This window comes from Galeopterus variegatus, unplaced genomic scaffold (genome assembly GCF_000696425.1).
Source record: "Galeopterus variegatus unplaced genomic scaffold, G_variegatus-3.0.2 Scaffold1270, whole genome shotgun sequence".
Taxonomy (NCBI): Eukaryota; Metazoa; Chordata; class Mammalia; order Dermoptera; family Cynocephalidae; genus Galeopterus; species Galeopterus variegatus.
Window position 1 is genome coordinate 384,067 of NW_007727381.1, and position 12,317 is coordinate 396,383.

Sequence of the window (12,317 nt, forward strand, 5' to 3'; positions counted from 1 at the left end):
CCAACAAATATTTAATGAGTACCTTCTAGATGCTTAGCACTGCCATCACAAATGCCATTAAACTATAGTCCCTGCCCTCAACAAGTTCATAGACTACTTATGGAGAGACACCTAGCAAGTTCTTAAGGCTTTAAGTTAGAAACCAGACAGTAAAATACATGAGGCAGTCCCTGCCCTCAAGGAGCTTACATTAAACTAAGGTCCTTACACCTGAACACAAGTGGTCACAATACTAGGCATATCTAATAACATCATTTGTGCCACTTAAATAATAAAATGGTAAAATGTGGCTTAAAAAATGCCTCAAGAGTTCAAAAGAGATTGTTTCTGGCTAGAGAAATTAGAAACCTCATGGAAACTTAAGGCAAGCATCAAAAGAACTGGATTTCCAGAGAGTAGAGTGAGCATTTCATGCTGGGAGTACATTATGAAAGACTGGAAGTGTGAATTTAGTGTCTTTTGGGGTCCAAAGACAAGTCAAAGTTCTGTAATATCCCGGTATTACAGAGTAATAGAGGATAAAAAGGCTGAAGAGAGAAAATGCACCAAGCTGTTGGAGAGTCTTGAATATCAAGCTTTCAGTTGTTTTTCTTGAATATACTTCTGGGCTGACTGTTATACAGATAGAAGTAGTCCTTTTACCAGAAAACAAAAATAATGGATCTAGGCAATGATCATCAATGGCAGCCAAAATCTTTAGGTGAAAAGCTGATGTGAACACTTTATAAGGTGGACAAGGCCTGAACCCACTGACCAACTTCAACATCACTAAGAGCCAACTAGACATCAAGTGCCTCCACAATGTGATGCAGCTGAAAGCACACACTACCTTATACGAAATATTCCTGACAAAAATATAAAATCTGAATCTGATCAAGGCTCTACATCTAAGTAGCAATTTATAGGAAACAGAAGGGATAGAGGTAAATGTTAAAAGACAAAAGAAGGATATAATCAGTCAAATCCAAAATGAGAGAAATTCTACAAAATTCTTTCAAGAAAAAAAATTGAGGGGGGAGCTATAGATTAAAACATATCTAAAAGATATATCAATCAATATAATATATGGACCTTGTTTGGAACCTAGTTTAAACAACCACTTTTAAATGTTTATGAGATAATAGGAAAGTTTAAATGATACTCTTAGCCAATTATGTTATGACCAACATCAGTCCAAAAATGGCAGCGGGTGGAGAGGAAGAACACCCAAAATGGCTGCAGAAAGTTTCAGGTCCCTAGAACAGCACATTTTCCAGAACAAAGACCGCCCCCGCTTTCTTCCTCAGCACCACATCCCCTTCCCGCACGCGTGCGAATTTGTCCACCTACAGGGAAGAACAGTCCAGCTCAGCCTAACGGGATATGAAAGGCCCACCCCGACTCTCCCTGCTGCTGCTCCCACTCTCCAGAGGGCAGCCCGCTTGTTCATTTTGCCTGCCTAATACTTTGGTTGAGTCCCTGTCTCCTGGTGTGTTTCTTTTGCGTACGGGCCGGTTTTTTTTTTTTTTTTTTTTTTTCTCCTTTCATTGGTGCCGTGACTCGGATTGGCTTCCCCACCTCTAGTGGGACCACATCCGTTTCTCTGCCCATGGCCTGGAGCCCACTCCAGTGATGACACTCAGCCCAGCCCTTCTTCCCAACTGCCACCAGTGCATCCACCACCGGCCTTCCACTTGGTGAGTTTCTAGGAAACTGGTTTCACATCTCTCTCTCTCTCTCTCTCCCCCCGGGACTCGGCCAAGGCGAGAGGTTACCCCTTCCCACTCCCTCTCGCTCGCTGTGGGGCTTTTGTTTCTGCCAATAGGCACTCGCGAGTCCCGGTGCTGGGTGCCCCTCAGCTCTACGACCCTTTGTGTCCCTCAACCACCAGGAAACCGGTGACGACCGCTTCCGGGGTTTGAGATTTCTCAGTACTCCATCCAAAGCGGGGATGCCCCTTCGGCCATGGTACTCCCTCCTCCCTGTATCATTGGGGGTGCTTCATCTCTCCCGGCTGATTCCCCTCTAAAATGCCTCCTCCATAACTTCAAAACTTTGGGCGTGGTCCCAGACATTAAGCCAAAAAGGCTCATCAGGCTTTCTACCAAAGAGTGGCCAGCCTATGATTTAGACAATCAAAATAAGCGGCTCCCTTTTGGGTCTCTAAAGCCCGATATTCTTCGGGACTTATAAAACTTTTGTTAACGATCAGGAAAACAGGCCCAAATCCCTTATGTTCAGGCTTTTTCTTACCTTCGGTCAAATCCTGCCTTATGCACCCCTTGCAGTCCAGAACAGGTTTTATTAGCCTACAAGCCTTCCCCACCCGCCTCTGTTCCTACTTCGTCCGACTTCCACCTGGCAGATGAACCCCCTCCGTACCAGCAGCGCACCCTTCCGCCACCACCCCAACCCTCAGTGCCTCCCACGCCTCCCGCTCCCCCTTTGCTACCACACCCATCCAGCCCGCCTTTTACTTGCTCTGGAGCCCATGAAGCCCAACCCACTCCCGCAACTCAGGCGCCACTCTTGGCCACACTCCGTGAGGTGGCCTGCGCAGAAGGTATTGTTAGGGTTCACGTCCCTTTTTCCATGACTGATATTTCCCAAATTGAAAAGTGCTTAGATTCATACACAACTAACCCTGTTTCTTATACTAAAGAGTTTCAGTATCTCTGCCAGGCTTACAGTTTAACTTTTCATGCCAGGCTTACAGTTGAACTTTTCATGATGCCTACACTATTCTCACAAACACCCTATTGCCAGAGGAACGTAGGCAGATCTGGCAAGGGGCCTGATCCTATGGAGATGAGGTCCATCAGACCAACCCGGCCCAGGTGATCGGGGCCCAGGCTGTCCTTTATAGATTTGAAAGATGCTTTTTTCACCATTCCTTTACACCCAGATTCCCCAAATCTTTTCGCATTCACTTGGACCAATCCTCAGTCCCATCACTCTCAACAGTTCACTTGGACAGTCCTACCACAAGGCTTCTGCAACAGCTCTCACCTATTCAGGCAGGCTCTACCAGCAGACCTCCATGATTTAACTTTCACTCATTCTTCCCTCCTCCAGTATGTCGAAGACCTCCTTTTATGCAGCCCTTCTTACCCCACATCCGAAACCGACACTGTTTTCCTCCTCAGTTTTTTGTCAAATAAAGGATACCGGGTATCCTCTCACAAAATCCAGGCTTCCAAACCTTCAGTTAAATATCTGGGGGTCCAAATATCACATGGATCCAAAGCTATTACAACAGATCGAAAACAGCACCTCCAGGAGCCACCCATCCCCAAGTCTAAAGATGAAATAGTCCTTTTTGGGCCTTGCAGGCTATTTTTGGGCTTGGACTCCAAATTACTCCCTTTTGGCCAAATCCTTATATGAAGCCTCCAAAGGAGATCCAACTGAACCCTTAAAGGACTCCATCGAGTCCTCTTTTGAGGGCCTCAAACGAGCCCTTACCACAGTGCCAGCCCTACATTTACCTGATATGCAACATCCCTTTTTTTTATATGTTCATGAGAATAAAGGTTTCGGACTAGGTGTACTTGGACAACAGCAAGGACCCACTTTCGCCCCTGTAGCCTATTTATCCAAGAAGCTTGACCCCACAGTCCGTGGCTGCGCCCCCTGTCTTAGGGCACTGGCCACTGCCCATGCTCTCCTCTGGGAGGCAAAAAAGCTCACATTTGGTAGCCCCACCACTATAGTTTCGCCCCATCATTTAAAAGACCTCCTGACTTACAAGGGATTACAAACCCTCCCGCCCTGCTGGATTTTATCCCTCCTTGTCGCTTTCACTCAGACCCCTCTATAACGTTTCAGACTTGTGCCCGTTTACACCCCGCTTCCCTTTTGCCCATTTCAGAAGGGACCCCTTTCCACCATTGCCTCAAGTCATTAGAAGCCCTCCTTCCTTGCCCCTCTCACATTTCCGAGGGCCCTCTAGATAACCCCGCCAATACCTGGTTCACAGATGGCAGTTCCTTTTGGTTTGAGGGGAAACAAAAGGCAGGATATGTGATCGTATCTCCCACTCACATCATTGAGGCCAGACCTCTGCCACCAAACACTACCAACCAACAGGTGAAGCTCATTGCAGTTATTTGGGCTTTTGAATTATCGGCAGACAAATACCTTATGTTATACACTGATTCTAAATATGTTTTCCACATGATTTTATCACATGCAGCAATTTGGAAGGAGAGGGGTTTACTGAACACAAAAGGTGTCACAATCACCAATTCCAGATTAATTTCCCAACTTTTACGGGCATCTTTATTGCCCTCCAAGATCAGCATAGTCCATTGTCGGTCACACCAATCTCCTCCTGTCACAGTGGGAAATTCCAGGGCAGACCAGGTGGCTAGGCAAGCAGGTCTGTCTTCAGACCCACCCTTAATTTTGCTTGCCCTTTTGCCAGATCTCCCACAGGGTCTCTCCCTCAACCCACACAAACAAAGTCTTTTATCTTATCTGCATTCTTTATTTCACCACAATACGCAGAGTTTAAAATTGTTTTTGACTTCTTTCTTTTCTTTAACCCCAGAAGATAAGGTCTACCTCCAAAACTTGACCAAAACATACCAAGTATGCCAAAAAACAAACCCCAATACTCCATTACATCCATCTTCCTTCCCCTCTCATCAGGCACAGGGACACCTTCCCGGGACAGATTGGCAAATAGACTTCACCCATATGCCAAAGGTCCATAAACATTCACACCTCTTAGTTTTAGTGGACACGTTTTCAGGGTGGGTAGAGGCATTCCCCACATCTAACAAGAGGGCATCCACAGTTGCCTCCCTTCTCCTTACGCACATTATTCCACGATTCTGGGTGCCCACTTCCTTCCAGTCAGACAATGGCCCTGAATTCGTTTCCCAAGTTACACAAGGTATCATAAAAGGCCTTAACATCCCATGGCATTTTCATATACCATATCATCCTCAGTCCTCAGGAAAGTTTGAGCGCACCAACTGAACTCTTAAGAACATCCTCACTAAACTATCTCTGGAACTTCACACCAACTGGGTTGCATTGCTTCCCTTGGCTTTATTCCGGCTCTGGGCTCTCCCGAAACAGCCCTCTTTTATATCCCCATTTGAGGTCATGTATGGTCGCCCGGTTTTGCCTCCCAGGATGGCTCCTTCCTCCGAGGCGTTGCCAGAGCACCTCACCTTTCCCCTCCTTTCTTTCATCAGCTCTGAGCTTTGGAAACACCAGGAAACCCTTTTGTCTGACCCATCCAGGTCTCATGTTTCTTTCCCTTTAACCCCTAGAGATTGGGTATACTTCTCTCCCAAAGTCGACAGGAGTCCCTTAACCCCAAAATGGGAGGAACCTTTTAAAGTTGTTCTTTGTACACCTACAGCTGCCAGGTTGGAAGAAGCCCCAGCAAAATTAACCCCATGGATATCTCCAGGTTAAAGCCAGCCAGGTCACCTGACCACGGAACGGAGCCTCACCACTCAGGTTGTTCCCACAAGCTCACCCGCTCCATTTCTCCCACCAACCCCTTAAAACTCCACATATCCCGAACTCTCACACTTCCCCCAATTCCCGAATAATCTATACCTTATCCATGCAAGTTTGGATTCTCACATGCGGTCTATTTTTCATCGTCCTTCAGTGGTGGAACGCATGGGCCTCCACGGGGCTGTTTTCCCAAATTACAATACCCACCTGCGAGATAGAGGTCTTTTGGGACCCACTAATACAACTAGAATCTCAGGCACCACAAGGGCCCTACATCCACTTAGAGCCCTGGGAAATTGAGTGGGAAGACGAGGTCGGGTGGACAGATGAGGAACAGATCTACACCTAACCATCTGATGAAACTCAGGGGCACCCCTCCTCCCAGGGGAACCACCAGCCAGGCCTCAGTCCTTTCAAACTGGGCAGCTTTTTATGTTCTTCTCCTGCCTACTCATAACTTTCCGGACATCCCCGCAGGATGCATGAACGGCACAGCCCTTGGGGCCTACCCGGGTGTAGTGGTCATGTCATCGCTCTCCTCCTAATTCTGCCTCTCAGCCCTACTGCCACTAACACGGGATACAGATGGCAATTCTACCTCACAGAAACCTGGAAGGATGATCGTGAAACCACCCATGCCCACGTTCTTTCCACCGCCGACTGCCTGCCACAGGGATGTCAATCTATGCTTCATCTTCCCTTTACCGCTCTCAATTCCGTCCTGTAGGGACATTACAGTTACCCCGTCATTTTCTTTGTTTACGACCAAATCAAGTACAATTGTTACACTTACTGGGTGGAAACTAACGGCGGTTGCCCTTATTCTTATTGCAATATGCACATTGCTTCCCCACTAGGGAGGGGCCAATGCGTCCAGGACAATGGAACCCACTACTGGTTAAGCATTCCGGATCCCTGGCACTCCAGATGGGCCGAGGGTGTTAAGGCTAAATTATACCTCATATACCTCTTACCCCACCGCTTCCCTCCAGATTTATAGGGCTTACATACACACAATCTCTCAAACTTATTCCACCCTCAACAATTTAATTTGGGCCATCCAGACACAAGAACAGCTCCTCCAAAAACACCTACAAACCACCCCTCATCAAAATCAGGGCACCTTCTCCTGGATACAGCTCATCCAGCAGGGCACCATCCTCGCCAATCTCTCAGGCAAGGGTAACCTGTCCCACTGCTTTCTTTGTGTTGCTTTGGGTAAATCCCCATTAGTAGCCATCCCCCTCCCTGGCCCATTCAATTCACCCACCACCCCAACTTCAGCTCCTTCTTCCCCCCTCCAGAACATTCCCTTGTTTACTAACACGTCGAATTCAATAATTCCCTTCTGCTATATCACCCCTAATTCCTCTCTCTGCAATACAACCCAACAAAATGGTACCAGCCAACATGCCCCCATTGGAGGTTTCTCTTGGTGCAATGGCAGCCTCTCTAAGGCCCTCAACACCTCGGCCTCCCTCCTTTGCCGACCTGTTTCACTGGTTCTCCAACTACAGACAGTTGACCATCTATAGTCAGGCTGAAGTTATTGCCTTAGTTCCCCAGACAAACAAAAACAGGCAGTTTTCCTCCCTCTGGTCCTCGGGGTTTCCTTGGCCTCCTCTCTGGTGGCCACAGGACTAAGCACGGGGACACTTATCCACTCTACAAACTCAAGTAGAGATCTTTCAGAAAAACTCCAGGCGGGCATCGAGGCCTCGGCAGAGTCCTTGGCCTCGCTGCAACGCCAAACCTCATTGGCCCAAGTAACTCTCCAAAACATGCGTGCCCTAGACCTCCTCATGGCAGGAAGGGGCAGCATTTGCATGTTCCTCAACGAGGAATGCTGTTATTACATCAACGAAATGGGTGTAATTGAAACTGATCTCCAAAATTTGGCCAAGATCCGTGAGTCTCTCAAGAACAAATACCGCCAGGGGAACCCCACCTCACCTCAGTGGTGGCAGTCCTCATTGACCTCATGGCTCCTCCCCTTTTTAAGCCCACTCCTCCTCATCAGGATATTATTAACTCTGGCCCCTTGTGCCCTTTGCTTCATTCAGGAACGAATTCACATGGTGTCTCGGGTTTCTGTCAACCAGCTCATCCTCAAGGAATACTTGCCACTGCCAAACGGTGAAGACACGTCTCCTATCTTTCCTCCACACCCTTCAGGAGGACAGTTGGTTACTCCTTAACATCTGCCAGGCCAAAGATGTGTTCAAGGGGCTCAGTGACCTGTGGCTCCAAAGGACGTTCTCCACCTTCTCACCCACAGAAATCAGAACTTTCAGCGCCTGGCTGTACAGCCTTATACTCCTCATGTTTGGTTAACCATACCTCCCCTCTTTCCTTTCCCCATACCGCCCCCTCCTTCTTCACCCCCCAATCAGCAGGAAGTAGCCAGAGACAACGACGCCCGTTTTCTAATCTAAACCAAAGAGGGAGGAATGTTAGCCAATTATGTTATGACCAATGTCAGACCAAAAATGGCAGCGGGTGGAGAGGAAGAACACCCAAAATGGCTGCAGAAAGTTTCAGGTCCCTAGAACAGCACATTTTCCAAGAACAAAACCCTCCTTCCCCCTTTTTCCTCACCAGGACATCCCCTTCCCACGACATGAATTTCTCCATCTATAGGGAAGAACAGTCCAGCTCAGCCTAATGGGATATAAAAAGCCCACCCCAACACTCCCTGCTGCTGCTCCCACTCTCCAGAGGGCAGCCCGCTTGTTCATTTTGCCTGCCTAATACACTTTGGTTGAGTCCCTGTCTCCTGGTGTTTCTTTTGCGTAGGGGCTGGGTTTTTTTCCTTTCACTAAGAAATTATTGCTAATTTTTTAAGGTGTGATAATGATTTGAAGCTTTTTATTCAAAAAAAAAAAGTCCTTACCTTTTACAGATACATACTGAAGTGATTATGGATTAAATAAATCCAGTGGAGGTGGGGGTATTAGAAATGAAACAAGATTGGTTATGTGCTGACAACTGTTAAATAAAATAAAAGTGTCAAAGGAACTCAAAAGAAAACAAAACCAAGTGATGAAATATAAAATTCCCTATAACACCTTTGAACCCCTGGATCCAGCCATCCTTAAAGCCAAGCTTACCTCAGTAATAAGAGGCAATCAATTATTTTCCTTATTTAAGCCAGTTTGAGTTGGGTTTCTATCTCCTGTACAAAAAGTCCTAACTAATACAACACACTTATGCGCTTTAGTCAATATAATGAACCTCTAGTGGGTGCCCTCAGAGAGACAGGCATTGTACTAGGTACTCCGGATAATTAAGATACAGTTCCTCCTCTCATTGGTGTTTACATTCTTGAGGGAAGACAAGACTTTCAAATAATTCCAGGACAGGAGGTAAACGTTATAATAAAATGTGTTATGTGATTTATAAAAAGACCTGAAACAGAACAGATGAAAAGCATCTAACTCTGCTTAGGGAGGAGGCAGAGCTTCACAGAAGAGATCATACTTGATCTGAGACATGAATAAGAAGGAAGTCTGCCAGAAGGACGAGGGTAGAGAGGAATGTGGGGTGGAGGCATCGGTCACAGAATAGCAAGAACATATGGAAGACTTGTAGCATTTCTTAGGGGGGAGGGAGAAGAGAGCGTGAGAGAAAGTGTAGCACGGCAGGAGGCACTTATTGTACAATATCAAGTTTGTTTCTTCCTCTTTGACAGACTGCATTCCACGGGGGCAGGACCCTAATTGTAACTAATCTCTTCTGGTCTCGGTTTTTTCCTACTCTGATACATTCGCCACACTGCTGCCCATTATCTTCCTAAAAGACCAACTATGCCATGCCTCAATCCTGCTTTTAAAACCTTCAAAGACTGTGGTCATCAGTAGGGCACACAAGACTATTCACGACCTGACCTAAACATATCCAATCTCAGTCTGCCTTTCCACACCACATACCTTTTCTTCCAACCACGCCAAACTACTTGCCATCTCCAGCAGATTCCAAACAAACTGCTAAGAAAAGCTTCATTCCCACTCGTCTCTGAAAGAGCTAGTTCAAGTGCTCTAGTCTTCGCTTGCTTAGCCCCCCCACCCCCAAGGATCACTCCCTCCTCCGGTTTCCATAGCAACTTACACATTCTTCTACTACAACACTTACAAAGTTAAAAACGGGTTCCCGGGTCGATTTCTCCCGAAGGAAAATGAGACCCTCACGACAAGACCCCTAGCCCACCAGTGCCTTGCTGGTTCTGTCTACACCTCCGGACACCGCCTTCCTCCATGCAGGCGGGATACCCACACTCGCCGCACCAAGCACCTCCTACCTGCTTCCGTCAAGACTTACTGATTCCACACCAGGCAATACCTACTGTGTTCCTCTCACCCGTGAGGAAAGCACCAGAAAGCCACAAAGGCTATGGGCACTGTACCCGCGGCCCGCATCACCCACCCCCACCCCTACAGGCGGTTAATGACCGCAAACACCCTCCACCCGATACCAACGCCGGTACGGGGGAAGGGCTGCTACGGCTCAAACGGACCCTCCTCACGGAAACTTCTCTCTGCAGGGTCCGCTAACAAAACAGCCGGGTGCGGGCACCAGCAGCTCGGAAGCTCGAGCCAGTGGCCGCCGGGGACGGCACAAGATGGCGAAGTGGGAAAACGGGCTCAGGGGCCGGGCGAGCGGTGAGAGGGACGCGGGCCTCACCGCGCGGCCGCTCCTCGGTGTACAGGTCGATGACGACGTCGCCCAAAGTGGTCTCCAGCAGAACCGCCATAGCGCCCGCTCCTCCTCGGCAACAAGCTCCGGGGGGGTAAGGGAGTAGGTGACAGACGCAGCCCGTCGTCGTCTGCGCCACGCGTCACCGTCGGCGCGACGCCTGCTTACGTCACGCCCCCGGCCACGGCTTCCGCCGACGTGCGGCGCCGATTGATCCCGCCCCGGCGCGCCCCTTTTGAAAATCCTGGTGGGCACTTGGCGACTTGCGCGGTGGTCTGTCGTGCCGAAGGGCGTCGATGTAGGGTTCTGTGCCCCCATCTGTGTCCATCGCAAGAACAGGCGGCCGTCCGAGCGGCCCTTTCTTCTGTCCGCCAGAGGGTGCCCGCGGCGAGTCTTCCCCATCTTTTCGGGACGACTCCTCGCGGGTTCGTAGTCAGTCTCCTCTGGTCGCCCTGAGTCAAAAACGTCGGGCCTTAAGCACAGAGTTACCCAGAGAGGTGGTTAACAGGGATCGCTTTCCTGGCTACTCGTGTCTAGGGCAGGGACTATACCTGTTACAGAAGCATATGGTGGGTCCTTATGCGACAAGCTCAAAAACAGTAGGCTTCAGCCCCAAATCTCTATTGATACTGTCGATACTCTGACTTAGAAGACTGACAGAACTACTTTTGTGTCTGTTAGGGGTTTCGGACCCTAAGAGCCAACTAACATTTTTCCATGCAGAGTTTACTCCCCAAACACTCTCCTGGCCAAGCCTGCTGCTCTCTTTTATGCCATGTTATACAAACTTAAAAACTCCGATAACTTCCTATCTGACTAAAAACCAAAGCTTTTATCACATCTTCTCCTACCTTATCTTCCTGTCTTCTCTGTTATTCCCCTGAAGCCACACTAGACTTTTTGCTGTTCCCAGTACACTTCTGACATACTTCTGCCTCAGGGCCTTTTCACTCGCAGCCCCCTCTACTCGGAACCCTCTTCCTCCGGTTATTGCATGGCTCTTCAACTCTTTCAGGTACTCTGCTCATATGTCACCCACCATAATTAAAATTAATCCCACATACACATACTTTTATCTTTCTCCATACAGCTTTTTTCCCCTGTAGTACTTTTTAACCATCTGTTACTTATGAATATATTTATATGTGTTTGTTCCTAGAATGAATGCTCCAGAAGGACATGCAACGTTGTCTCTTTTGTTTACTTCTATATCCTAGTGTCTATGACAGCCTGGCACATAATAGGTGAATAAATGTTTGCTGAATGAATGAATGAATATTGGCAATTAAAGAAATGCAAATTAAAATAATTGAATTTCGGGCCGGCCCCGTGGCGCACTCGGGAGAGTGTGGCACTGGGAGAGCAGCAGCGCTCCTGCCGCAGGTTCAGATCCTACATAGCCGATGACCGGTGCATTCACAGCGCTCACTGGCTGAGCGCGGTGCGGCCGGTCTCAAAAAGGACAAAAAAAAAAAAAGATCCCCTTACTGGTCATCTTTTTTTTTTAAAAAAAAAAAAAAGAGTCCTCTGAGACAGTAACTTTCCGCTCATACCCTATCCACTCAATAAAAAACTTAACCCTACAATAGAAGGCATTTAAGAATAGAACAGGTTTCATGTATTTCTGATTTCCAAAACTTGTTGCATTTCTACATAATACCTAATGGTGTTTTACCAAAGTCTTAACGTACTCCTAGTTTTGAAATTATTGGCATTTTTCAATCATATCTAACCTTTTACATTGACATCATTTCCAAGAAAAATATATCTGTTAAGTCTTTATACCAAAATGGAAGGATGTATTTACTGATGAAGACCATACAGGAAATAAGGCAACACAAAAATTCCATTCAATGAGCAATAAAAATAAAATGTTAATAAGCAATATTATGAAAATAAGATAATTACAGGAATCTAGGAAGTAATTGTCAAGAACTGTGAAAGGTCTGAGATTTTGCCCTACTTTCAGACTAATAAATTAGCCTGCTACAATTTCATAGATGCTGGTACAAGATATGAGACTCCTGGGTCAGAGACAAGAGATAACTTATTATTTACAGCATAGGAAGCTGCATTAGTATCAGCATAGTACAGCATATTTGCATCAGTTCCATTGTCCCAAAGTTCCATGGAGGCTGTATGGAGGGCCCAGATATTTGCACACT

The 12,317-nt window shown here is 47.3% G+C and overlaps 1 protein-coding gene across 1 annotated transcript in view; it reads right to left on the reverse strand.

The window, feature by feature from the left end:
* The window catches only part of PPIL4 (peptidylprolyl isomerase (cyclophilin)-like 4), a 36,475-nt gene extending 26,265 nt beyond the window's left edge, over positions 1 to 10,210 (reverse strand). Inside the window, exon 1 of the mRNA XM_008575985.1 lies at positions 10,141 to 10,210. Within this exon, the coding sequence (XP_008574207.1) occupies positions 10,141 to 10,210 (70 nt within the window). The remainder of the gene's footprint in view (positions 1 to 10,140) is intronic.
* Positions 10,211 to 12,317: the final 2,107 nt, after the last annotated feature.